This window comes from Patagioenas fasciata, chromosome 6 (genome assembly GCF_037038585.1).
Source record: "Patagioenas fasciata isolate bPatFas1 chromosome 6, bPatFas1.hap1, whole genome shotgun sequence".
Taxonomy (NCBI): Eukaryota; Metazoa; Chordata; class Aves; order Columbiformes; family Columbidae; genus Patagioenas; species Patagioenas fasciata.
The window spans coordinates 9,852,687-9,876,429 of record NC_092525.1 but is presented as its reverse complement, the minus strand read 5'-3'; the positions used below and the strand labels follow the sequence as shown (position 1 = coordinate 9,876,429).

Sequence of the window (23,743 nt, the reverse complement as noted above, 5' to 3'; positions counted from 1 at the left end):
GGCGGGGAGCGGTTTTCGGTAGATCGGGGATCGGCCTGCCCGGGCAACCGAAAATCAACGAAATCTCTACTGAAACCCGTCGGGAAGGAGGGGGACGAGGCTGAGCACCTCCAGGGACGCCCCTCGGTCCCTGCTGCGGGGTTGAGACGAGGCTGTGACCCCCGGCGGAGCGCGGAGCCCGGGTGAGCGGGAGAAGGGGCGGCCGCCGCCGGGTGATGGGGACCGGCCGCACCTGCCGGGCGGCCCGTGTCGGGGGGACGAGGGAGCTGGGGCTGCGGGGGTCGCTATTGTCTCCCCGCCACCTGCACGCCCTCCCGCAAGGGGAAATGCCGGAGCTGTTATTCTTCCTTTCACTCCTTCCCCTCAACCTCCCGCTCTGGACGCGGCCGTGGGAGAGGTTTCCACAAACCCTTCCCCCGTCCTCCCGGGCACGCCTGGGGTCGGGTCCCGGCAGGCAGGAGCCCGCACGATGCCGGCAGCGTGCGTGGGGCGGCGGGGAAGGGACGGTCACGACGCGCTGGAGAGCCCGCCGTGCCTCCCGCCAGGAAACACGACCATTTTCAAGCCGGCTCCTCTAACCAACAGGAAGCGTTAAAGATAGAACAGCCGGGGCTGGGCGGGGGAGATTAGGAAGCCGAGCATCTTCTGTGCACCCAGAGCCGCTGCGGGGCCGCTCCCACCCGCGCCTGCCCGCGGTGGGGTGGGAGCCGTGGCCGTGGTCCCCCCACCCCGAGCCTATCAGGGACCCTAGTGTGGCAGGTGATGTGGCCCTTTGTCCCCCACTGTCCTGCCACGGGTGGGCTTTGTGGTCACACCGAGCGACACGGGGTTCACCCCCTCCCCACGCTTCCACAAGGCGAAGTGGTAGCAAGTCCTGTGGTAGGGAGCACCAAAATTCTACAGGCTAAAGAGCATCAGTGATGCTCTGAAGGCCCCAAACCTGTTAAGTGAGCACTGTATTTCCTTTAATAAAGAACAGCTAGAAATAACAGAAGCAAAATAATAAATAATTCCAACAACAAAGCCTTAAACCATGGGCGTCAAGCTCATTTTCATCGGGGGCCACCTCAGCCTTGCAGTTGCCTTCAAAGGGCCAAATGTAGTTTTAGGACTGTATAAATGTAGGAGTGGTTAAATTTATTGTATACATAGCAGTTTATGTTTCTACCTTAAAGCATGCTGCCCCTCCACACACAGCATTGCCTGAACAGGCGATTGAGCCAGCGCTTGAGCTGTGTTCCTATTGCTCAGGGTTAACTAAGCCAGGCCTAGCTTTCCATGTATTTTTGACTCCAAGCTACAGTAGATGTTTCAGGAAAGAAAATCCAGGAACCTTGAGATTACTCAGCACTACACTGTGAAAGGAAAAGCTGCTTCAGGGAAGGGTGGGTTTTTGGGTGGTTGTTTTGGTCAAGTAAATGAATGCTTCACTTGCTCAGAGGTTGCTGTCCAGGAGTGTATGATTTGTGTAACTTCATACAACACCACACCCTTGTCCTGAGCTGTGTGCAAGTAGCTTGGCTTTTGTTTCCAAATTGTTTCTAGCCCTTGTGCATTTGAAGAAAGTCTTTAAAATATTAACCAATACAACTGACATCTTCCTGTGTTTCCAGACATTTTACAATAGGAAACAAGGAACAAAACCCCACAACAATAGCTCAGAGGTATGAATTGCCTCATTCATCTCACTGGAATGTTCAAAAACATTAACTATTTTTTGACTGATTCAGCAGAAAACGTGCTTGCCAGATAATAAGCTTGTGCCTGATCCAGGGGAGATTTGGCGACTGAGAAAGGCTTTATTTTTTCAGCACATCAAAGCAGCACCTTTCCTGAAAGGAAGCAAATATTCTTGTTGATGGAAGAGGCTGTGAGAGAAATTGTGACACAGCTTGGAGGGAGCTGCTGCCTTCCTCTCTCCGGTCTGGCTCTGAAACAGCAAATGGCTTCTTTCACCCCCAATTCTTAATGCACAAAGGCCCACAAGGATACAAGATGGAAAACACTCCGGCATCATTTTAATAATAAGCAATTAGTCCCTATTCAAACATACCATGAGCTGACAGTGGATTTGAACGGGAAAGGTGCAGGACTTCAGCATGGGGCATTTTAAACTCCAATTTAACACTCATGGAGCAGGAAAGACAAGGTCAGCGCTGTAGGCTGAACTTCTGTTTGAGACAATGCCATCATTAAAGCAAAGTTCGTTCCAACAGCCGCTGAAGTGCTATAGCTGGTGAGAAAACAGATGGCTCGGCCATCATCCTGCACTGTCCTCCCGTCAGGAACGGTGGGAAGGGGGATGAGTTGACAGTTCCAGAGCTGCTGTCTCATTCCCAAGAGCAAGAGGTCAGGACAGAGGTGTGTTAGGCACAGCCCGCTCGCCCAGCCCTGGCCTCACACCCACGGGCCGTGGGCGAGCAGAACGGGCACCAGTGGGTTCTACAACACATCGTAACCACAAAAACCACCGCAACACCCAAAAACGGACCAAAAGTCGAAGTCTTCGAAATGGAATCGCTAAATTCCTCCACGTGTGGAACACTATCCTCACAGGGTTATGGAAAAGGCCGTTTCACTAATAGACTATAGCGTTTCATCACCAAATACTTGTTTGTTAATACAGAACAAAGGAAACTAATTATTTTTGCGCACCTACCACACAGTATTGGAATTCTTGAAGAGTTCAGTAGCAAGCAACACCTTGACACTTCCAGTTAACCATTCTACACCATGACTGGCATGTCTTAAATAAAGGCTACAGCAGGCAACTGAAGTTTATTGTGTTTGGTTTTGTTTTTAATGGAAACTTTGACCTTTATAAGCAATATGTACTTCTCAAATAAATAGAAAACATTAAAAAAATAAGGTTTTAAAAGTGCTAATTCTTCCAATTTCCTTCCAAGATTTCATGATACACAAAGTTACATGTGTCATTTGGGCTGAATTCCAAATAATGTTATGCAAAGTAAGGCCACAGTTCTACTTCCCTTCCCATCAGACACAACCCCCCACACAGTAATTCAACCATTTCAGCAGATTTCTAGAAATTAGTGCTTTAGCTCTGTTACCCTGCTCTGGCGCACACAGTATCGATGGCTCACAGCTGGCACAAACACATAAAAGTCAGTGTTTTCAAAAAGGAAACAGAAAAACGTTTAAATAAGCGTCATTGTTAAAAGGATATTAAGAGCAAGTCTTGGGTTCAAGTTGATTCACCTTTTAGATACTTTAAAATCACGCCAAACTGTAAACAAAAGTGCACACGTACTTCAGTGCTACTCAGCACCGACTCAAGCAGGCATTTAGCGGGGCCTGTCCCCAACCTGGGCTGAAAACTCAGTTTTATGTTGCTAAAACAGAGTGACCTCTTCAAAGACAGCTTAATCCTTGCTTCCCTGTAGTGCTTTACTCACGGGTCCCTCTCAGAGGTGAAATAGTGGTTGCCAACCATCTCAGGGGACACTCAGAACAACTTTGGCAACTGCCTGAGCTGTTTCACATCAAGAATGGTGCCAACAGAATTAATGCTGTTGGACTGGTTTAATGTTTCCAGGGCTGGAGTGTGCAGATGGCCAGGGAAGACCTGAATATCTCCTTCATCTTTCCTGCCAGGTTGTTCAGTGAATTCAACCCTCCCAGGTAACAATTTCAGTTTTGATTTTAAATCCTTTAAAACCTGAACCGAGTTTTCATCTGTTTGATCTGCTCTGGGAGGAAAAATTTCATTTGTAATGTTTTTTAATACAGGGCTGTTCAGTTCTGGTGGAGAAGCATTAGTAGTCAGCTCTCTGCTGTGATTTTTTAGATGAATGGGAAGTCTTCCATCAATTCTTTTGGCTAATTCAGTCCGGTGGTTCAATCCATCTGACACAGGGGTGCAGTTTCTGTCCAGCACGCTTTCATTTTTGATAGCGTCAGAATTTCCATCTTGGACCTGTGGTTCCTCTTCATCTTCACTACTGTCGTCACCCTGTATCAGCCCATAGCGCTTCATGTACTTCTTGGTTGCAAAAGACATATTGTTTGGTGAAATTAAGCTAAGACCCACCATGCTCTTGTCCATATTTGTATGCAAAACGTCTTGGAAAGAGAAATCCCCAGGAGGATTTCGGCCTGAGTGACTGAGAGAGAGTCGAGATAACTGATTTTCACTGAGATACTTGAGTGCTATAGCGTTTGCTTCCATGCTCAGATCAACAACATTAGGAGTTAAGCCACACATGCTGACGTTGGCAAATGACATATAATTTAGTCCAGGAACCACTGCTTCAGGATTTATGCAGGCTAAGATGCTGAAAGAAAGCATCAAAAAGTCAGTTTAGCATTACAGGCAAAGTATGCATTTCACAATAGAATCTGATCATTTCATTTTGCTCGCTGTCCCATTTTTCCTTCCTTCCGAACACCACAGCTCAATCAGGCTGTCAGTGCCACATACATTCTGCACAGAGTAAAAAGCAGCTCTCCAGTTACTCACTCCAACAGTGTTCAAACACCGTGTTAGAGAATTGCTGATATTGCCTTCTGGTTCAATACCAACCACAACCCTCCAATGAAGAAGAACCCACCTCTAGCAGGTTTTGGAGCTGGTTTTGATTTTAAGCAGGTTTGAGCTCTTGGTCTGTTCTCACTAGCAAATGTGACATTATGTGTCTCGGATCCTAAGACTCTAGATGCATCCAACCCCAAATTTACATCTAGATAGATGATACAAGCCCAATGCCAGAACATTTCCTCTTTCCCAACGCATGCCAATTCCTGGATTTTTACAGAAACTTTGTTTCCAGAAGCCTGCAAGGTTCTAGTTTTCGAAGGCATCCGTCATTCATTCTGTTGCTTACTACACTGACTTCTTGTATACATTAGGTATATATTAGGTATTTCAAGACTGAAAGGACAAGCTCTGGTACACTGGTAGTGGTTATAAACCAGTGCACTTAGTATATGTGTCATATACTAGTTCATAAACCTCACGTTTAAACTTCAAACTCCTCATGTTGAGAGTAAAGAGTTGTTCTATTTCAACGTGAGCACAGACTCTGAAGTTTTCTTAGGGAGAGTGAACTCCCGGTTCAGATGAAGCCCCACTGATTACGCTGTGGAGCTGCACTGTTGTTTACTTCTCTGCTGAGCTGGAGATCTTTTCTCAGAATTGTTTATCAGTCATGAAGGTGGCAGAAGGAAGAATCCCACCCTGCTCTCCGAGTTTGAAGAAAAAACCCCAAGAATTCCAGTTTTGTCTTATGTGTTCACTTGTTAGTTTATTATTGACATTAGAAGAACACTGACAGACTCTCCAGCCAGGAAGGCAGCCTAGAAATTCCAGAAAAATACCTAATGAAATCAAATGAAGAGGAGAGAAAAGAGCTTAGGAACTGTATGACTGGAAACAGCTTTTGATAAATAGCTGAAGACAAATTAGGAGATAGATAAATTAACCATCTAACAGTTATACACCAGTATCAAGAAGCCAATAAGGATGGCAGTGAAGTTGTACCAGGCAGTCAGGCTATGGCTAAGCAGCTACATAAGTAAATTCCTGTGCCTCAAACACCTTATTCAGAAATTACTTCTGCTCCTTCTTCTGTTTAATCAAGGCTGCTTCCCTCCCCAACCACTGAAGCCTCCCTGTTTCAGGCCAAAGCACTCACAATAACAAGCGATTACAATAGAACCAAGTCTTGATTATGCATCAAAACCACGATAACAATTTCACTTTAAGTGGTGAAGCGCAAGACAAGGGCTAAGAAGCAGTGACAAAATATATAGCTGCTTAATGTTCAGCCTCAAGTCCAGCGTTTCTCTGGAATACTTTGATGTAGCCCAAAGGATTGAAATTACTCAAGCAGCTTCATTATTATTCTAGGGAATTTTGTGCTACTGCATGCACAATGCTTTAAGAATCACCAGATGCTCGACCAGCTAGAGCTATTTGTGTTATATTTAAATAATCTGAGTTATGCTAGCAGAGCTCTTAAACCTATCTGAAATACCCATAGCATGAGCCAGTGTTTCATCTTTGCAGGAAATGTGGGTCAAGTTGCCAAACAAATCCCCAGTGGCATTGAACACAGCTCCTTCTCTTTGTTCATTGAGCCAATCTTAATTTTTGGTTGGATCTACAAATCGCCACTCAAAACCACCACTATTTACCTGGCATTCTCCACTTTGTGTGTATCCTTCTTCATTTTGCCAGGTGAGTCAATCGCCACTCCAAGACTCTTCAGCTGTTTGAGTGTGGCACTAATCACACTCTCTTTATCCACCACTCCCGTGTCAGTCTCTGAAGCCGTTTCTGTTGTATCATCAATATCCTGATGCTCAGGACAATCATCATTAGCGAATCTTGATTCTACAGGCAAGTGATCTTGCTCTTCTGAGGACTTTAAGAGTTGGTTTACTTGGCCCTGCAGAAAAAGGGAGCAGGGGAGAGAGCACATAGACAAAGCCATCATGACATGCAAGAGGTGACAAAACCCAAAATCCTGGTTTATTCTTGTACAATTTAATTGATCTATCACTAGATAGGTTAACAGCTTATTCTTACAAAGAAGTCAGATTCAGTTCAGATACAGTCATGTAAATTCACAGCAGTGTAGTCAAACACCGGAATATCTTACATCTCCAGCCTTTTGTAAGAGTCTGTTCTGAATTTAAACACATGACAAACTGATATTCTTCAAGATTAAAGTACTTGCACTTTAAGGGATTTGGAGGTAAAATGCTGTGCTATTTTAAAGGGCACTAATTTGGGAAGCTACCAACTGACATTTATCTTTGAACTAAATAATTATTCTTTATTAGACAGCAGACAGTAGTTTGTGTATGCACGGAAGAGTGAAGAATAGAATACCCACTTAAGAACCACCACAAACTAGGAACTTTTCTGTAGAACACAACATGAACTTGAAAACCACATGCAACTTTCATTCATGCCAATACCACATCACAGCTTCAGCAGTGCGCTGCTTTGACTGTCGTATTCAGTGAAGACAATCAAATGTACACCAATTACCAGTAAGTCCTGGTAAAGCTTCTGATCCTCTGATGGGTGCCGAGGCAGCAATGAGGTGGGTGGCTCTGAGTTTTGCTCACTTGTTACCACCACACGGTTGCTGGCTCCCTCTGTTGGGTCTTTCTGTAAAGACACACTAGGACTTTCTTCCGAGGATGAACTACGAACAAGTGCTTGGGAAACATTTCCATTTCTGAAAGAGAACACTGAGATAGTTAGATACTGCCTCGGAACAGAAAAAGCACAAGTATCACTATGTGTAACTGAACTTTTCATGAACACTAGGAGAGGAGAAAAAATGAGTACTGGGAACAGTTCCCAATATTTCTTGGTTCGTCTACGACTTGACACTTTGCTCCTTTCTGCAGTCGTTTTCTTTCAAAAGGCACTTGAGGACTGAGGAAATACAACTTGCAGCATGGAACTACAACAGCCTATGTTTTCAAAATATGATTTGACTGTGGTGCTGGCTTCTCCGGACCAGACAAAACTCAATGACACTCTGACTTAATCTTAAAGCAGATTAAATTAAAGTTATTAACAACTCGGAGTTTGTCTTATGTTTCCAGCATTCATATGGTCACTGAAAAGCCTTTAGGAGTAAGTGTCTTCCATATGTTTTGAAACATGACTTATTCTAAAAGCCATTTCTACCAAGGTAAGTGATGAAGCATTTTTAAACTGCCATAGGAATCTCGTTAAAAACTTCTTAAAGACACTGTCACAAGCACACGCATACACAATGCACACTGTGTATCATGAACTGAGAACAAACACCTTGGTGAAGTATTTCTCAATAGTAGAATGAATAGCTGAATGAAGAACAATCTCTCCTGAAGTCTCCAGATAAAAGGGGGTACATATTCTAGAATGAGTTACAACGCAATGCTCTGCGTCCCCTTCAGCGAGCTGGTGTGTGCATTGTGTAAATCTTTTGAGACCAGACCTATTGATAGCACTACCAGCCCGAGGTGATCCCTAAGTGGCCGCCCTCCCCTCCTGTCCCTGCTCAGGAGACAAGTGTAGGATAAAGGAATTTCAGAACTCGACTGATCAATCGCCTGTGTTGAAAGCGATAAGATTTCAATCACATGACACACCAGATAGACGATGTAGGTTATCAGTTACTGTTCCACTAGCAATTATTCTTCATTCCCAAAAATGTTCCCTTCCTCCTCCAAGAGATCTGGGTGGTGCTTTACATTCTTACTGTAAGATACTTATACAGCTATCCTGTAGGTTTATGAATCTAAGTTGTGGAGAATCCTAAGATGGCATCTCTCTAAAACATAATGTTCAAATGACTGATTTGAATCAGTAACACTTATGGTAGCAGAATATGTTTGCAGATAACACTTTTATCAAGGACAATGAATATTTAAGTTATAGCTCAATTATCATCATCTTTCCCAATTTAGAAACCTAATTTAACCGGAAGGGTATTCCCCCTCCTTTGGCTTTTTATACTTAGAGAAATCACTGTGTAAAAATAACATCCACATAGATAATTAAAAATATTTTAAAATCGCTTCCCAAACTTGGTCTGAGTTTTGTTGTTGCACTATAAAAAATATGATCTTAAAAATAATTAACAGCAGTGAAACTGATACCTGCATTCACTACACACAAAGTAATCAGGTGTAAAACACACAGATTCACGGAACAGTCATATAATCATAAACCCCTTGTCCTAAGCCCCTCAGAATTGAAAGGGTTCTGAAGGCTCACAGGGAAAAGCCACTGTAGGAAAACAACTGGCTCCAGAAGCATCCCCTTTTCCCCTCTGGATTTAAGGTAAGAAAGGGAATGTTGCCAACACTGCACTTGTTTTTCCAAGTAAAAGGCTTTTGCCATCAGCTACTGCTGACAGGTAGACTAGCTAAACGTGCAACACTGATAAGCGCAGACTAAAGGCAACTGTGTTTTGGTGAGCTGTACAGTTCGATGCATAATTAAAAACAAAGAAGGGAAAGAACACAATAACTGAAGTCAGGTGGCTATTTATAATTCCCGAAAAAAAAAAATGAAGTATGAAAGTAGTGACTTATGAAAGGTAGTTCAGCATATCACGTGAACACAAGATATTCTGGTTACTTACTGGAGAGTGTTCTGGTTAGTTCCTTCTTCCACAAGATGAACACTGTCTACAAAGCTGGGCATGTCAACCACCTTTAAGGAAGAAGCGATACTTGTATTACTTGCATCTTGTTCGGTGTTAATCGAAATGCTTATGTCTTCCTTAGAAATCTCTTCATCCTCTTTTTTTCCGTGCGATACGGAGTCGTCTTGTTTTTCTGCGGCTGTATTCCAAAATAAGCTAGCACCTAGAAGAGAATGAGAGATTTACCCATTTAAGGAAAGTCATTACTATCTTCTGAGACCCTTTAGCGTTTTAAACCTAGGAGTCATTTCCTTACATTCATATTTTTTCATCATTTTAAAAGTTATTGATGATTTCAAACAGCTAAGAGTTGCCAAAACACCACTCAAATCCTAATTTCTGCCAAAGCATACTTGGTGAAAATAAATGGTTGTATTAAAGCATTTCAATGCATTGACCTTGAGCCAGTTGCAAAATTTCCTCCAGACTAACCACAGTATTTCCATGGATTTAACAGAAACCAATACGGTAATATGTAACCTTACAGACACAGCTGCCTAACTTGCTAAAATTAAAGCAAATACAGTCTCCTCTCCATGCATGTAAATGCATGACTTACAAAAGCATCAATAACGTATTTAACAGAAGCTATTGCTTTTCAAAACAACACATTCATTCAAGAAAAGATGTGGATTTTTTCTTGCAATAAGGCACGATTTAAAATAGAAGATCTTGCTAAAGCTACTGGAAAAATAATCCTTCCAGTGATGGCAATCACTGCCATTGCAGCCCAAAGACAAAACCAGCTCCAGCCTAAACTTCCAAATAACACCTAGAGAACCTGGCTGTTTATTGTATCTGAGTGCACGCTTGTGTGTGTTCAGCGTTTCCGCAAAATATTCCCTCCGTGCCCAAACAAATCACAGAAACCTCCAGAAAAAGTGATGTCAGTCTATTTTTAAAGAATAAAGCGTTACCTGTGCTCACTGCAATGCTCACGCTTCTCCTTGTGTGCGAACCCGGTGAGGACTGTGTTTCCATAGAAACAAGGTCCCCTTGCTCCCCAGGCTGCAGAGCATTTGTAGCTGGGCCAGAGGAACCCGCCTGACAAGCCTGAGCTTCCAATAAGCGTTGGATCTGTAACGGTTATCAAAAAGTTAGAATTCGTACAATAAAATAGAAAGTATAACAGGCAGAAGTGAATCATTAAATGAGGCTCCTCCGAGATCTGGATTCAAATCAAGGTTGCATTGCCACAGAAGTCTGATAACCTTCCAGTTCTCAGCGGTGCATGCGGCATAAATCAAAACATCAATTTTGATGTTGGCAGAGCTAGGAAAGAAGAGCTTTTAAGCATGCTGGCAGAACTACACCAAGACAACTTGAGTAAAGCCTATTTGTGGTACACTTGTTGGAAGTATTCTCTGTTCCTTTCATTCATATACAAAGCCTATTACCGACTTACCAGCCAAGCATTTATATGCCAACTGTCCCTACACCATGCTAAACCAACTTTATGTTAATTACAAACCAAAGCACTTAAATGATAACATTACGGTTGCCCAGGCAATCTTCACTGTAGTATTTGCATCTACCTTGTTCACCAATTAGTTCACAGCTCCTTGGAGAAATATCATAACAGTGAAGTCAGCATTAACACTATAAGGGAAGGTTTCTGCCTCTCATGCGCCATCCACGCTTTGAGAGTTTGATTTGAACTATATCTAAAATATATTTCAGTGGGAAAAATATGTATTGTGAGCAACTTTCCTATTCCTATTATTCATCCCCAGCAGCAAAATCGAAACTCTGGCTCTTCAGCCCTAAATCATACCCTGCAAAACACAGGGCCAGCAGGATAAGTCAAGAGGCCGATATTTTGAAGAAACTTAATTTGGTATCAAAACAGATCTTTGCAAGACCACCAAAGCCTAATTGTCCAGTGCAGCAACAAACACCTGATGAACACCACCAGTCTGCTGCAGGCAATGGAATCTTAAAAAGCAACAGCCTCAACAGGTCAGGAAGCTGCAGGCTTGAAGGTTGGCAAAGCAACGCAAGACATGCTGTGCTTCACCTGTACACTTACAGTAATTCCAAAGTCTGTAGCCTATGCAGTAAGTTTTTTTACATAGACAAGAATACATATGGGAAAGTATTTATACAGAAGTTATATTGGCTTGCATTATAAAACAGTCTGCAAAAAGGGAAACCTTCATGTTATGGAAATACAATAAAAAGAAATGCAAAATTGAATTAGGCAAGAGTCAAATAGTTTTCATTTAAGAGGCACCAATTAGCAGAAGTAATCAGGACCTCTCTCTATCCTCAAACTGCAGCTGGCACAACAGGCTCTTGTTCTAACAAGGACAGACAACAGTTAATTTAATTCCTTTGGCAGGGGAACTATCAAAGCATAATCACTATGAGGGCAGAGGAGAAAGCTGCCATTTCCACAGACCTGAGCTTGGAGTAATTTGAGTTGTCTGTCTTGTTCGGTAAGAACCCGGTACGCATCTGGAGATAATCCCATCATTCCGTTATCTGATCCCGCTTTAGAAGCGGGGACGTGCAGGCACGGTGAGTGGGCTGCACAGAACTGCGGACTAGAGGGGCTTGCACTTGAAGGCAGTCTTATTGTAGGCGATAAGCTATTGTCGAGAGAACAGTTCCCTGTTTGCCCATGATATCTCACGCTTACAGGGCTGCTTGTGGTATATCCTGGATTGCAGCAAATATTTGGGCAAATGATATTTTGATGGAGCAGCGTACATGGATTCTGTTGAGCCAGCTCTGATTGGATTTCCGCTCCATGTTTGGGGCTCATTTGACCAATTCCTTGCCATGAGTTTATGGGATTATATTGGACCGAAGCAGGATACTGACAGTTGCATGCCCTGGCTGGACAACATGGCGGCACCTGAACCGGCACCTGCAGTTCTGGGGGTCTTCTGCAGCTCTGTGGTGAAAAAGCAGAGGTGTGGAGGACTGGTTGAGCAACAGCAGGAAGCTGCTTGGAACTGGATATCAATGTTCTTCTAATTGGAGGCTCTCCCTGCTGTGTGACTCCGTTGGGATTTAATACAAGTTTTTCTGATGGCTTCCTGGGGTGATGTACAGAGGTATCTGGGGAAGAACCACTACAAGGGGTTGAAGGAGAAGATCCAGAACTTTTTCTCGATTGCAGGCAAGCTTTCTTACAGTGCAACTGTTGTTGTGGTAGAGCTTGCTTTCCTCTGGAAGGCCGCGAAGTTGGAATTTTCTGGCTTAAATTATTTGGTAATTGCCTCAAAGAGGGATCTCCTGTATTAGCAGAAAAGTTTTGCTTGTCTTCAGAGTGCTGTGTGGGGTAATAGGTCGATCCCAAGCACCATTTCTTTAGAACAGGCTGATGTAGCACTGAGGGTAGACTTTTAGCATTTGAAGTCCCCATAGGCTTAGATGGTTGTCCTGATTCTATGAAACTCCCATCCATAACAAGTGACAGTTCAGGAACCGAAGGAAAGATCCTGGTAACCTGAAGGGACAATTACACAAACAAGTTTAAGACAATTTTATAATGTTGTCCTTCAGCTCTTCACGTGCAGAATTTCATCAAAGAAAATGTTTTCATTTAAAATCAATATAGACCATTGTGAGTTCTGAACCAACTACACATTGACCACTTTTCTAAAGACTGGCAAATCGGGATACAGAGAAAGCAGCAAGATCTCTAGTATCCTTCTTAAAAGACAAAATTGCTTTCATAATGCATAACAGTCATGTCTATCAAATGAATGCTCCATGTCATCCAGGAGCACATTTCACAGTATGGATCTTTCCCCCTCAAGAAGTGGATCACATGTTCCCTCTTACTTTCCTTAGACCCACAAGGTAGGTGCAACAGATCAGATTTTATCATCCACAACTGCCACATTCTTCTAGACTTGTACTGTGTGAGGGCTGCTATTTTATTATATTTGTATATGCTGCAATAAAAAAGGACACACCAGCAGATCTTTATTTCATTTATACACAAATACACAATAAAGAGTTTGCTGCATCTATTTTTGCCTCAGACAGTACAACTCTTCCATTTAATAGCAGCAAGATTCCAAAGTAGAACCTATTCTCTCTGTTCCCAAATCCTACCGTACACAGGAATTAAAGTGTCTACAATCCTGGAAAAAAAGGTAGGTTAACTACAGCAAGAGTTAGGACTCGTGGTCCATTTCTTCAGTCCTGTTTTCCCCTGCTAGCATTTTAAGACAGGAGCTTTATAGTCTCTACTCCCGTTACAATGAGTTTTGGTGCTCTAAGTGTCACATTATTTACTTAGTTACCTCTTGGCTTACTGGGTGAGGACTTGGAATTGGTCTGGGGGATAAATCCTCATCTTCGACACCAGAGTCATGATCACTTGCTGACAACTTGCTGGGTGAACAGCCTTGGGAAGGACTAAAACCAACAAAACAATCAAACTAAAAATGTTTGCTTGTCAGATTTGTTCACAGTAACATGAATCTTCATAGTTTTCGCTGTGCCATCTACAGTGCAATACGAGCATCATTTTTTCAAGAAGCAGTTGCTATACATCTCCCTTATTAGTCAGGGAGCTCATACAGCAAACAGTTCTTAAGTTCAAACAGTGAAAATTCAAATGCTGCTTTTGGGCAAAAAGACAGTAACCTTCTCTCAAACATACACACCTTTTAAGTGAAATTCTAACAGTCAAGCACTGATTTATATTCGAAAGATAAGGAATGCTACAGTAAAGACTGCAATGTTGTTTAACAGAAAACAAAGGTCATTCATAGATAATTTGATTGATAACGCAGGTTCTTAAAAATCCCCAAGTTTCAACCTATCCAGGTCTCACAGCTCTGAAAAGTCAGAAGGAAAAAGGAATTTCGATCAATTTCAGTAGATTTCAGTGAGAGATTTGCTTCAAAAGGCAGATCTCACATAAAGCTTCATACAGGGAACCAAGCTCCATCAGCAATGAAGCCTTTTTAGAATGATGAACTGTATAAATTACAACTTGCAGTATCAAGAGTAGAACTATGAGTAGTTTCTCTTGGAGTTTGGTCAGCTTGACCATCTAATTTGAAGAATATTAATGTTAGGAATAAACAAAAGCACATATGCAGATTTTAATGCAATAAGATCACTGTATGCACAGTTAAACTGACACCTGGCACGGCAGAGGCCAAAACCCCTCATCTAATAAACATTTCACTTTGCACACGAATGAGATCTGAAAGCTTTACCTTCTGATAGGAAGCTTCTCGCAAACTCTGCTGAAGAACTCCGTTTCTGCATTTTGGTTTTCTGCATTCAACTCAAACTGGATAGGGCTCTTGTCTGAAGGTTCAACATTCTGGAATGAAATATTCTGTATATTAAAACTTCTGTATATTAAAACTTCCAACTTTTAATCACTGAGGCACTACTCACAAAGAAGCAGTTTTAAAGACATTTGTATCTGACTATTTGCTGCTTGTCCTCCACTTTCAATTCTCAATTCTTTCACCACTACAAGGAGGCAGGCAACTTCCCTTCCTGTTTAACACTGTTCCCCCTATTACTCTGTAAAGTAATTGGGCTAATTATAGCCACAAGCAGATGCTTCCTTGCTGTAACTGCTTAGATACTTTTCCACAAGCCTTCACCACCATAGGAAACAGCAACTGTTCCTCTAGTGTTTCACACACCACAGCGGGGCAAGTCCTGGAGACAACAGGAGTGAGCCTGTGTTAAGAGACTTGGCATCTTGAGAAAAATAAGCTGTGTCCAGGCCAAAGGCGGAAGGCTGCCCCGAATAGGGAAATTCAATTGGAAAGAGAACAGCACAGGACAAAAGTTACATTAGCTGCTTCTCTACCAGAGCATGCATTAACAGTTCAACTTTAGGTTCTGCACAAACTTAGGAAAACACATAAGGAACTGAGATTTCCTAGAATTTCCTCAAACCTTATTAGTTATCTTCCAGACACTGTGTCATCGAATTCTTTCAAGGAGTTACTTTGCACAGAGGTAAAACTGTTTCTGCTTTGTTACTGTAATGCAGCAAGAGATCTGCAGATTAGTAACCACTGAATTCCCTATTGCATTTAACTTCAGGCAAAGCACAAGTTACCCAGCTTTGCTCTCCAGAAAGCACCGATATGCATAACCCATAGCAGTTGTTTGACATGTCCAGCACGCACATAGAACACCAGATTAACAAACACTATAGGAAATCAGAATCTCTGCTCATAAAGCCAAAGGGTCAGTAGTAAGAAGGAGCATTAAGCAGGTCCAGCACAGCACGCTACATTTTAAGAGACAGATTCTTAATGTTCTTAGAAAAGTGAGCAGTTGCTGACTTTGGAAGTCATCTCTCAATTCAAGATACAAACTCTGAATTTGCAGTAATCACTGCAAAAAGGTTGCTTTATAGAACCACATCATTTTCAAACACTGCAGTTCAGTTTGGGTCACATTATAGTGATGTCTCGTTTACGTACTTAGACTAAAAGTCAAATCTTAAAGTACCGTGATGCAGTAGGAAACCAAGGTACCTACTTTGTAGAGGTGTACTGTTGCATTGCAAGTTAAGATCTGAAATCCTAGTTCAGTCTGTCCGCTGCATGGGACACACTCATAAAACTCCGGTTCCTTGTGTGTCAATGAATAAAGTACAATAAGAAAACTCCCAGATTCTGAAAAAACCCTAAAATAGAAACAAAACACATCTTAAAAAAAACAAAACAAAAAACCAACCAAAGAAACAGGAAGAAAGCCCTTAGTTTCTCAATATATAGAGCAAACTGTCACACGGTTTAGCAAATTGGTGAATCAGTGCATTTTGAGTGGTGCTCAACAGATGGGACTTAGGGCTGATGCCACATGAAAGCATCAAAACAAAGAAATGGGAGCAATTCATCTCTTCACTAGTTTAGACCTTTAGGATCACTCGGTACTTTGAATTCCAGGAAGGCTTCAGAAGGAAAAAAAGCTGTAAAAATTGAAGCCACATCCTAAAGACAGTGTTTCAGTTATCACTAAATATTCCAAAAATGCTCATTAGTGAAGACTTTTATTTTTTAAGAAAAATTACGTTGAAGTTTTGCCTACAGGCAAAGCACAGTAAGAAAAAACTGTCTACATGTAACACAAAAGACCAAGGATAATGAAAATAGTGTGCATTCCAGGAAAAGGTAGTACTGCTTTCAGAACAATTTTCCATTTGATAGCACTTGTAAAGCACTTGTTGGGAAGGGAGGTTTGTGTGTATTTGGTTGGGGTTTTGTTGAGTAACACACACGATAAAGCAAGCAGGAGGAACAAGGTGTCTGAAAAACACACACACACACACGACTTCAAAATTATCCTAACAACTTAGGAGTTAAAAATGTTTGATACGCAGATTAAGCAGTCAGTCTGCAGAGGTTAATTCTGTTTGCACGGTTCATCAAATCTGTCTAATCCATTTCCAAGATGGAATCAGCAAAAGTTAATGAGAGTCAAGCATCTAACTTGCCTATCTAATAATCTAATTGGGCTCTTATCTGTATTTGGGCACATTTAACTTGTTAAGGGAAAACAGTCTATTCTGTAATCATCAAATGTGGTTTTATTTCATAATTTAAAAGCAAGTGTGGTCGAGCAGATGCCTCCAGTATATTTTAAAGTTTAATCTACCTGAAGAGCAGTTTTAAACTATAAACTCCATCCCACCTTCCCTATAAGTAGAACTTAGCAAATCCTACAAGTGGAAAGATGTAGAGAATGAGCAATGAGTATCTACTAACCCAGCAATTAAATCAGAACGCAAAAAACTATACCACCAGCACATGTAGCAGGAAGTCACAACAAGAGAGTATTAGCTGCAAATCAATATGCTTCAATATGTTGGTCAGATACAATCAGGGAGAAAGCCTATGTCAAATAAAACACCCATAGGAAAAGTTCAAAACCCCACCACTGTTTAAACTAGTGTTTTCTGCTTGCTTGCCCTTCTTTAAACTAAAATGCAGTGACCTTAATAATATTAATGTTTATCCTCTTCTGTCTTTGAGATATCAGCCCAGCTTTCTACACTTCAGTCATAGAAAAACGGTGAGGCAGAAGTTAAAACCAGAAAGAACAATTAAAAGAGATAGCCCCATCTCCTACGTGAATCACAGAATTTCCTCAAATATGTTTAAAAGGAGACCATGTTGCTATACGTTTCTGTGGAATACATTTTTAAGCAGCCAAGAGCTTCTATGTTTCGTAGATAAACGTGACTTGCCTTTCTTGAATTGAAGAACTGAATAAATATCGCAAGCAACAGGCCCAGACTTGAGGACTACAGATATGAGTAACTCCACTCAGCCAGCTGAAAGTAAGAAGAAACATTCAGTTAGAGACAGTTTGGTTTCCACTATATAATCCCCCAAATACATCCCAGATCAATATGTATTAATCTGTACAAACAGAGACAAACACTTACACTCCAACTAACGGCAGAGCATAAGCCTTGGGATCAGACTCGAGCAGCAAAAGCAATTTCCGTGTCTGGTCCATAGTAAGGTAGCTGAAACAAAGCAGAAGTTTTTTGGTTTTTATTATTTTGGAAGTTAGTCTTTCAGAATAATCACAAAGACACAAATATAAGTCTAGAAAATACTGTAAGAAATTCAGAAAAAAAAATTGAACCCATTCTTCCTTCATGTTATAGCAATTAATCAGCTTTTCATCCATTCCCTGTGTATCAAAGAATTACCAAGGACCATATTTGCTTAGTATCATGGTAGTCACAACAAATCCAGAATTGCAAGTCATGTTAAATTTGAAGAGTAACTTTGAGAGGCATTCACAAGGTCCAAATAACATGACATTCAGTTGCTTCAAATTATTGCTTTGATCTACCCTTAGTTCATCCTATTAACTTCGTTATCAGTCAGTATGATGATTCCCCAATAGCATCTTATGAGGACGATTAACAGAAAAAGCTTTGACTTGCATTCATCTGATTTTCATTCTAGAGCAAGCGCTGACATTGTTTAAAATGCTAAATGCTCTTTATAGTCATTATGTTCACTAGAGGTGTGTCCCCCTATCCCAGTGGAACATCCTTCTGCTCAAGTTAAAATCAAGAACACCTCCTGAATTAGTTCAGAGTTTTGCTCCATCCCATTTCATGTTTCTTGTTTATGACGTTTTAAATTTTTCCAAGTCTAAGAAGCTATGTTATTTTTATGCCAGTTATTTTACTAAAAAGCAAAGCACTGGGTGAGATCTTGCCCACCTACCTGCTTTAGGAAATACAACAAACTGCCCGGTAACTCCTGTAGTTTTAGCATCACCCTTACTCACCCACATTTATAAGTTCCTTGAACCTGTGCAATATTCATAGGACTGTTCAAATTTCTTGCTAGGGCTGTGGGAATAATTGGGACAGACTTCACAGGGGTGTATTCCAAGATATTTGCTGCAGTAATAGAAGCCCAGTGAAAACTGAAATGTAGATTATCCAGGTTTTCTGTGAATACAACGTGAGCTCTAACAGTGAGCAGCTTAGAAAGATCCAGTGATTCTTTACTGCACAGACTGCGCTGCAGACCCTGGAAGTTGGGAAAAGAGAAGGTTCAAATACACAATATTGTCTTCATATGACTACCGTGATTCGAGTTGCATTACACTAGAAACTCAAATCATTATCACAGCTACTGCTGCAGTAGGCCCTGTATAAAAAGCTGTGAACCCAGGTCTCTAAAGCTTATGGTTATACTGAATACAATGAATAATGTAAAACACACCTGAAATTAAGCTATGCATATCTTAGCATTGCTTTATATTAAAAAAGCTGAGATTACTTAAATTCTATAAAAATCAATAAAACAACACGCAACTAGAAGGTTCAAGGTGATCTGTCAACTTTTTTTTACTTGCATTCAGGAAATTTATATTTTAACAAGTGGAGGTACCATTATGAGAAAGTTTAAATGCAAAGTAAGCATTATTTGTATATATACACAAATACACATATCTATGGGCAAACAGGTGTGTTTACTAGATTATGTATCTACAGCAGAGCACACATTTTCAGCACACATTTCAGCTACAACTAACATATATAGACTTGACACGCTTTCTTGCAAGTCACTTGCCTAACAATACCTTTTATTTTTAATCAACAACCATGGAAATATTGCAACTCATTCATGACAGATTTGAAAGATAAAGCTTTTTCTCATTTAAATAAGTTTGCTGCAATCACTGTTGTCTTGCTGGTTTTGGTGGTCAGACCAGCTGAACAACTTTGGTCAGACAGCAAGATTTTAGTCCAAGAATAAAGACTACGTGATCCTCAAACACTTGCAAAAGCTAACTATAATAGTTTCTGATACTTTTCAATGACACTTGAGTGGCACATTTCATATAACCAACTAAATAGTTTTGCCACAGCCACAACTTTGCTGTGTTTGAAATTGATGGCGGTTGGAAATCAAGCCCTGTGCATAGTCCAGCATCCTTCCTAGAAGACAATTTATTAAGAGACTCCAAAGTTGCCAAGAACCTACCTCGAAAGCCAAGCTGATATCTTCAGCAGTGTGCACTACAATATTATCAGCAGGTCCCCAGGCATTGACTGTACATGGAATCAAAAAGTCTCCAGGAAGAAACGCTGTCGGAATTTTGCCTGATCCACCAGCAACTTCTCGACCAGGATCAAAGCGGTCTATTGCCAGCATTACACTTTCCCCATCTTTGAAATAAATACATGAAGTTAGAGTCCAAGAGCAATAACTCAGGCTCCTTGATAAGAGCCTACTCGACCAACCAACATTGTCTGTCAACCTGATGTTCAAAGTTACCTTCATCTACTGCAAGAGTCCCAAGCAAAAAACAGGAAAAGAATTTCTTTTCATTCTGCTTGGCATGGCGATAGGCAAGTCGCAAGGTCTTCTCTGTCATAGATAGCTTCGGGTTTCTAAAGAGACAATAAGCAAGTTTAAGTTTAATGTTTTTTTTTAAAGTATTTATAATATTGGAATAGCTTCCACAATACTTTTTTGTCATTTAAAAAGAAAATACACAGAAACAGCCCAAAGCCCTAACCAAGAATAAGGTAAGAATTAACAACATGGTATAAAATGTCACTGGAATTTTAGCTCATGTTCTGAGCATTGCCCCAACTATTTGTATTCAAGAATGCCGTATTTTAACTAGAACAGCTTCACAGAATGCTCTGTATTATCATCCCAACAAGAATATTTTGGCTTGACTAGTCTAACAAACCAGCATCAGAGGGAAAACAGTTTTTCCTGTGGAGAATAAATAACAAGGAGAGAAAAGAGCCTTTTTCTATGGAGAGTAAGTAAAAAGGAGAGAAAAGTTTTTCCATCTGAAGGTCAACATCATCACAAGGGCCAGGGTTGAACATGAGTGAATTATTTTAATAGAAGGTGGGAAAAGTTAGAAACACTAAAACCAAAATGCAGAACATTAAAAAGGCTCCTAAGTTTAAAGAGAATTATAGGCCAAAAAGCTTAACTAACTTTGACACATTGCTCTCTCATTTTAGCACAGTTAGTGCTCTCATTTAATGTGGATGCTTAAAGCAGCAGCAGAGTGGGCTCAATGCTACAGGAAGGCAGGTACAGAGAAAGATTAGGTAATTATAAAATCAGTATTTAGTAAAAAAAAGCTAGTCCGTTTGGAGTCTAGGGCAGTCAATACATCAATATTATTTTAGCTTGAGATAGCTTATATGATTCTGATTTGGAAAGAGGTCAAAGTTAAAAGTGAAGCTGGTGGTTTATGTGAATACTGCGATGATGGCTCATACCCTACCTGCTCAAGATTAACTAAGTGAAGTGCCCTCATCAAAATAAAAGTAATTGCTTTTAAACTTGACTAAAACTTGAAGGTTTTAATTTTAACCTAAAGAGCGTTATGTGGCAAGAACAAATAGAGGCTCCTCTGACCTGCATGTAAAGGCTGTTCAACCTTCTATGCACATATGTGCATATACTTGCTCATATACTTGCTTTAATAACTACAGTAAGATTTTCATAACATCTATATAAAAATTAACCAGTTAAGTAATAAGGATCATTTTAATCTCCATTTGTTTTACAAGTCAGCTCTGGACCATATTGTCCTAGAAATTCACAGGTGCTTCAGATTTGCCTCCAGACCCATTCTAAACAAAAACACATCAGAGCTCCCAGCATTTTCATCCAGATTCCTGAAGCAAGCAAAATGTTTGAAGTTTTACTTGAATTACGCTATGTTTGTCAAAAATATTTTTTCCCTCTGTAAATATTTAGAGACAAGGAAAAACATGTTAAAGAAAATTACAGGTGCACAGTTATTTTTACACCTTTCCACTCGAGAAGGAAACTGAAAGAAACTGTAAGTTACTCTAGACTGAGGCAAGTCCAATCTGCTTGGCTGGGATACAGCACACAAAGGGAAACTCTCAAATCTTTCTAATGAAAATCCCTTTACCCTTATAATGAACACACCAGTTGTTTTATTTTCCTTTGTGCCTTATCATACACTAGACTCAAAAGATAAAATGAGGCTTTGAATCACACAATTCATGATTTATGTTAACCTTTAGTAGCTTAGAAAAAGGTTATTCCTACCTGTAATAGGCAATATGCGAGCCAATGACATCACCCATAGGGACTGGGTCCCAAAGTGCACACTTGGACAGAGGGAAACTGAAAGGGACCATTCTCTCAGCAAAAAATCTATGGAGATCACAGAGATATGAAGGAAAATGCATTAAGCTTAGTACTTTAAAGCAGCATTTATAAGAACAAAGGAGTAGCACTGTAACAAAACCAACAAATAACATACATAAGCTGTTGGTACTTTTTTGTGTTTCAAGCCTAGGCCAATAAAGCAGACACTTTGTCCTGTGGAGTTGTCAAGGATATGAACTACATAGTCAACACAAACTTCATTCTCCACCTGACAGTTCCTTCATGTAACTTTGGAAGATGTGTAGATCAAAAATACAAGTTTGCACATAAAGCTCAAGAAAAAACAGCTCTGAATACCTTGTAGAAAAGAAAAATGTTGTAAATCATTAGAAACTCCCGTGGCATCCAGAAAATCTTGATTTAGCAAAATTAACATCAGATCAGCTTCCAAAAGCCCTGGTTTAGTCACTTTTTAAAGTCAGCATTAAATTCACCTACGCTTTGAAGACTTCTGAGATAAAGCATTGGCTGGACTCAAATAATACACTGCAAAATTTTCAATCAGACTTCAAAGAGGCCTGATGAAATTAGTATGTAATCATGTAAACTTACACAAACAGGATTACAACCGTTGCCTGAACCAAGCATGTTAAGTAAAACACAAAACCACTGACAGTCCACATCATTTGGCAAATATCTCAACATTTTCTAACAAAGAAGAACTTCCTTTGTAGGTATCTGAAGCGTTAAACTTTGCCAAGGTTCTTTCTTCGCATTTCCTTAAGTTCTCAGGAAATAACTTTGTTTTTAAGGCGTCCCTCTAAGCAGCTCACCGACCTCTCATGTTTCCAGCGAAAGTTAATTGATTCTCATTAAGAGCCTAATGTCTATGAAGGTCCCTCCTTTAAGCTTGTAAAAGGTGAAGCTTTTTTAAAGCCTCATTGTTTTCACTAGTTTTTGGCAAGCACGGATTACAAACACACCCCACCCCCTTTATAGCTCTTCATAACCAGAGCCGCGCGGGGCCCACCGTGTCCCCAAGGGGCTGGGGCCCCGCTGCACCTCCCGCCCCTCGCTCTCGGAGGTAGAGCGGACCCTCCCAGGGCACCTTCCTCGACGCGAAGCGGGTACCTCGGGTCCGGCCCGGGCAGAACGGGGTCCATGTAGGGCGGTCGCAGCTTCGTCCCCTCCTCTTGTCCCCGCCGCGGGGCACCGGTGTGGGGCAGCTCTCGGGTGCGGGGCCTGCCCGCCGCAGCCCCTCCCTCAGCCGGGCGCCAGAGGGGCCCTGCCAGCGTTCCCAGAGAAAGGGGAGCGGCCAGTGACACCCCCTCCCCAAGGCCTAACTAGCACCGCACTCCCTGCGGAGAGGCACCAGGAACCGCCTCGGCTCCCGCCGCTGCGGTAGAACCGGACCTGACTCAACCCGGCCAGCCCCGCTGCGGCGCGTTCCTCAGCCCACGGCCGACCCCTCGTTCCCCGCCGCCAACAGACACAGGCCAATCAGAAGGCACGATGGGCCGCGTCCCGCCCCCACTGCGCGCTTCCACCCAATCGAGGCGCTGTGAGAGAAACGGTTCGCTCGACCAATCAAAGCGCACCCCGGGGAACCAACCGCCAGCGCGCGCGCCGGGGATTTAAAAAGGCCGGCGGCCTCATAAACGGTCAACGGGAGAGCGCGGAGCGCGCAGGCGCAGTGCGGTTGTCATGGCAGCGCGGGGCGCCGCCGGGAGGGACTGTGGCTGCTGACGTCGCTTTCAAGCTAAACCGACACAACCGTCCCGCCTGCCCGCTCCTCCTGTGAGCGCCGCTCCGGCCTCGGCCTCTCCCAGCCGGGTGTCCCGGGCCGTGCGCCACCCACAGCGACCGCGGGTCAGTGAGGGCCTGCACCCTTGCGCGCTTGTGACAACCGGTCGGGGCCCGGTGGCGCGTCGGGGGTGAGGAGCAGCGCCAGGGCCC

At 42.0% G+C, this 23,743-nt stretch overlaps 1 protein-coding gene across 2 annotated transcripts; it reads right to left on the bottom strand.

Annotated features, from left to right (window-relative positions):
- Positions 1-2,763: 2,763 nt before the first annotated feature.
- Positions 2,764-23,279, bottom strand: STIL (STIL centriolar assembly protein). Of its 2 annotated transcripts, none has more exons than XM_071809892.1 (16): positions 22,896-23,279; positions 21,725-21,832; positions 19,946-20,061; positions 19,652-19,836; positions 18,444-18,691; positions 17,578-17,661; positions 17,377-17,463; positions 15,666-15,813; positions 14,369-14,478; positions 13,442-13,556; positions 11,581-12,636; positions 10,097-10,256; positions 9,117-9,342; positions 7,019-7,211; positions 6,157-6,410; positions 2,764-4,295 (listed from the first exon to the last, which is right to left on the bottom strand). In XM_071809892.1, the coding sequence occupies exons 2-16, from the start codon at positions 21,814-21,816 to the stop codon at positions 3,467-3,469; spliced, it is 3,903 nt and encodes a 1,300-aa protein (XP_071665993.1). In that variant the 5' UTR covers positions 21,817-21,832; positions 22,896-23,279; the 3' UTR covers positions 2,764-3,466. The 2 variants fall into 2 exon arrangements, with proteins under 2 accessions (XP_071665993.1, XP_065698789.2); XM_065842717.2 differs by having other exon boundaries at positions 22,919-23,279.
- Positions 23,280-23,743: the final 464 nt, after the last annotated feature.

Excerpts from the sequence above, each read along its gene's own strand:
- STIL (XM_065842717.2), bottom strand. The coding sequence starts at position 22,950 with ATGGACCCCGTTCTGCCCGGGCCGGACCCGAG. Across the intron at positions 21,833-22,918 it reads CTGCCCGGGCCGGACCCGAG|ATTTTTTGCTGAGAGAATGG; the intron begins GTACCCGCTTCG and ends TGATCTCCATAG. Across the intron at positions 12,637-13,441 it reads CTCACCCAGTAAGCCAAGAG|GTTACCAGGATCTTTCCTTC; the intron begins GTAACTAAGTAA and ends TTGTCCCTTCAG.